Source organism: Cyprinodon variegatus, unplaced genomic scaffold (assembly GCF_000732505.1).
Source record: "Cyprinodon variegatus isolate N-32 unplaced genomic scaffold, C_variegatus-1.0 Scaffold381, whole genome shotgun sequence".
Classification (NCBI taxonomy): Eukaryota; Metazoa; Chordata; class Actinopteri; order Cyprinodontiformes; family Cyprinodontidae; genus Cyprinodon; species Cyprinodon variegatus.
Window position 1 is genome coordinate 721,944 of NW_015150834.1, and position 2,463 is coordinate 724,406.

At 45.9% G+C, this 2,463-nt stretch overlaps 2 protein-coding genes across 2 annotated transcripts in view; both read left to right on the plus strand.

Annotated features, from left to right (window-relative positions):
• ppm1f (protein phosphatase, Mg2+/Mn2+ dependent 1F) overlaps positions 1 to 2,290 on the plus strand; it is a 21,832-nt gene extending 19,542 nt beyond the window's left edge. Inside the window, exon 9 of the mRNA XM_015386923.1 lies at positions 888 to 2,290. Within this exon, the coding sequence (XP_015242409.1) occupies positions 888 to 1,240 (353 nt within the window). The 3' untranslated portion in view covers positions 1,241 to 2,290. The remainder of the gene's footprint in view (positions 1 to 887) is intronic.
• LOC107092434 overlaps positions 2,167 to 2,463 on the plus strand; it is a 38,667-nt gene continuing 38,370 nt past the window's right edge. The window contains exon 1 of the mRNA XM_015386924.1: positions 2,167 to 2,292. Coding sequence (XP_015242410.1) covers positions 2,167 to 2,292 — 126 coding nt within the window. The remainder of the gene's footprint in view (positions 2,293 to 2,463) is intronic.

The following is a 2,463-nucleotide window of genomic DNA, read 5'->3' on the forward strand; positions in this document are numbered from 1 at the left end:
TTTACTTAAGTAAAGAGGTCAAGTTGATACTTCAACTTTTACTAGTGTGTTTTTAAACTGCAGTATCTATACGTACTTTTGACATCACTGATTTAGACTCAGACTCAGATAGACTTTATTGTCATTTTGTACACAAAACAAAATTTTGTTCTGTGCAGCTCTCAGGTAAATTTCATGTCTTAAAGTGCAGCAGTAATAAAATGTAAACAACGAAAAAAAAAAAAGATTTACAGTTTTTCCAAATGCAGCTTTTCTTCTGTTTTATTCAACATTCATTCAACAGCATTCAACATGCTGTGAAGCCTCTTCCCAGAAGGCTGCAGGGAGAACAGTCCATGGTGGGGGGGTGAAGGGTCATTGATGATGTCACGGGCTCAGGACACGCAGAGCTTGGATGAAATGTATTTAATGGAGGGAAGAGGAGCCCCCACGATCCTCTCTGCTGTTCTTACCTTCTTCCAGTCTGAGGCGCTGCAGCCTCCACACCACACAGTGAGGCAGCTAGTCAGAACGCTCTCTATGGTGCTTCTGTAGAAGGTGGTGAGGATGGGTGGGGGCAGGTGGGCTCTCCTCTTCCTCCTCATCAGGTGCTCTTGAACAGTTTGGATCTTTAGCAGTGGAGACTAAAACAACTCTATTTTCTGTGTTTGACAAGCTAAAGCTGAGCTGAAAGGGGGCGAACAGAACTGAAGGCTTCATGATGATTAATGAGCAGAAGGGTGTAGATGTTCTCCATGTTTGCATAGAAATAGAATGTAGCCATAATCCAACCAGCAGGTGGCACTGCTGAGCTTTAAAAGACCTCAGAAAAAACAGCTTAAACAAAATCAGATGTCAAAATCAAAGAGTCCTCCCTGTCCACACTAACCATCACAATTATCCTCCAGGTGATTTTGACCAGAAACCATATGTGTCGGGGGACGCTGATTCTTCCACCGTTCAGCTGCTAGGGGACGAGGACTACGTGCTCCTGGCGTGTGACGGTTTCTTCGATACCGTTAAACCCTCCGAGGTCCCAGATCTGGTTATGGATGCGCTCCGGGGGACGGGTGACCCTGAATGGGCAGAAGATCTTTCAGCAGAATGTGCTGAAGCTGATGTGGGACACAGGGTCGCACAGAGGTTGGTATGTCACGCCAAGGCGGAAGGGTCCAGCGATAACATCACAGTTATGGTGGTGTTCCTGCGTCCGTCTGGGCAGCTGTTGGCTGCAGCTGGACCAGAGTCTCCACCTGCTTGACACGCTGGACTCAGATGGTAATATATGAGTAAGGAGGACAAAACCGCTTCAGCTCTACTCAGGACAAACACAACCCCCATTTAAGAGCCACCCTAACCCAAAAGGCAACCTGCTAGGAATGAAAACTCTGCTGGACAGGTGCGTTGCTGGGTATTAAACTGGGCGTAGAAATCACCAAAATCCAGTGTTAAACAAGCTAATGGATCTCAGAGCATATGCAGCTGCTACGTTAAAAAAACAGGTGCTGTGGGGGTTAAATTATTGCCATTATAGAAAATCTTTGTAATTTTTTTTACCCCACCATTAATGTGACAAGTACCCTGTAACATTCAACAGGAAAAGTAAGACATCATGTTGAGGAGAAATGTTAGAAAAGGAGAGTAATACAAGAAACTACCTTTTACCTATTTTAATCATCTTTATTCTTAGTACTAACTTTACATTCAGATAAATAATTGTATATTGGCTGCTGGAAAGACTCCAAAGATGAGCTGGAATCTGGTCATGTGCAGCTGGCACTGAATTATTTTAGTTTTTCTGTTGGATTATAAAGGTTTTATGTCACATTAAAGGGGCAAAACATCTTCCAATCATTCATCATGGTCGCATGGGGTGTTAAACTTTCAGAACCACATTTATTAACTTTGCCTTATGGTGTGTATGGAGGGGTACGGGGTGGCTTGAAGGCAAACATCAGATAACTGTTACCATGATGATAAAAAGTCGCTCACATTTCTCTGTGTAAGGCCTCACTCACCCAAACGGGAAGCTTTCCACTGTCAGAGCTTACACACATCATGCTCCCTCTGGGACTTTCCACATGTGCTGTCTCAGTGCCACAAACATGGGGACATCAAGCCTAAATATTTAATTTGGTGTCATCACAAATACTGGCATGTTTGGCCTTGATAGACCTGTCTACCGACATGTTGGCTAAGGACGGACCCGTCTGCCAGTATTTTGGTCCAGGACGCACCCGTCTACCAGCGTGCTGGTCCAGGACAGGCCCGTCTACCGACATGTTGGTCCAGGACGGACCCGTCTACCGACATGTTGGTCTACCGACATGTTAGTCCAGGACGGACCCGTCTACCGACATGTTGGTCTACCGACATGTTGGTCCAGGACGGGCCCGTCTACCGACATGTTGGTCCAGGACGGGCGCGTCTACTGACATGTTGGTCCAAGACGGGCCCGTCTACCGACATGTTAGTCCAGGACGG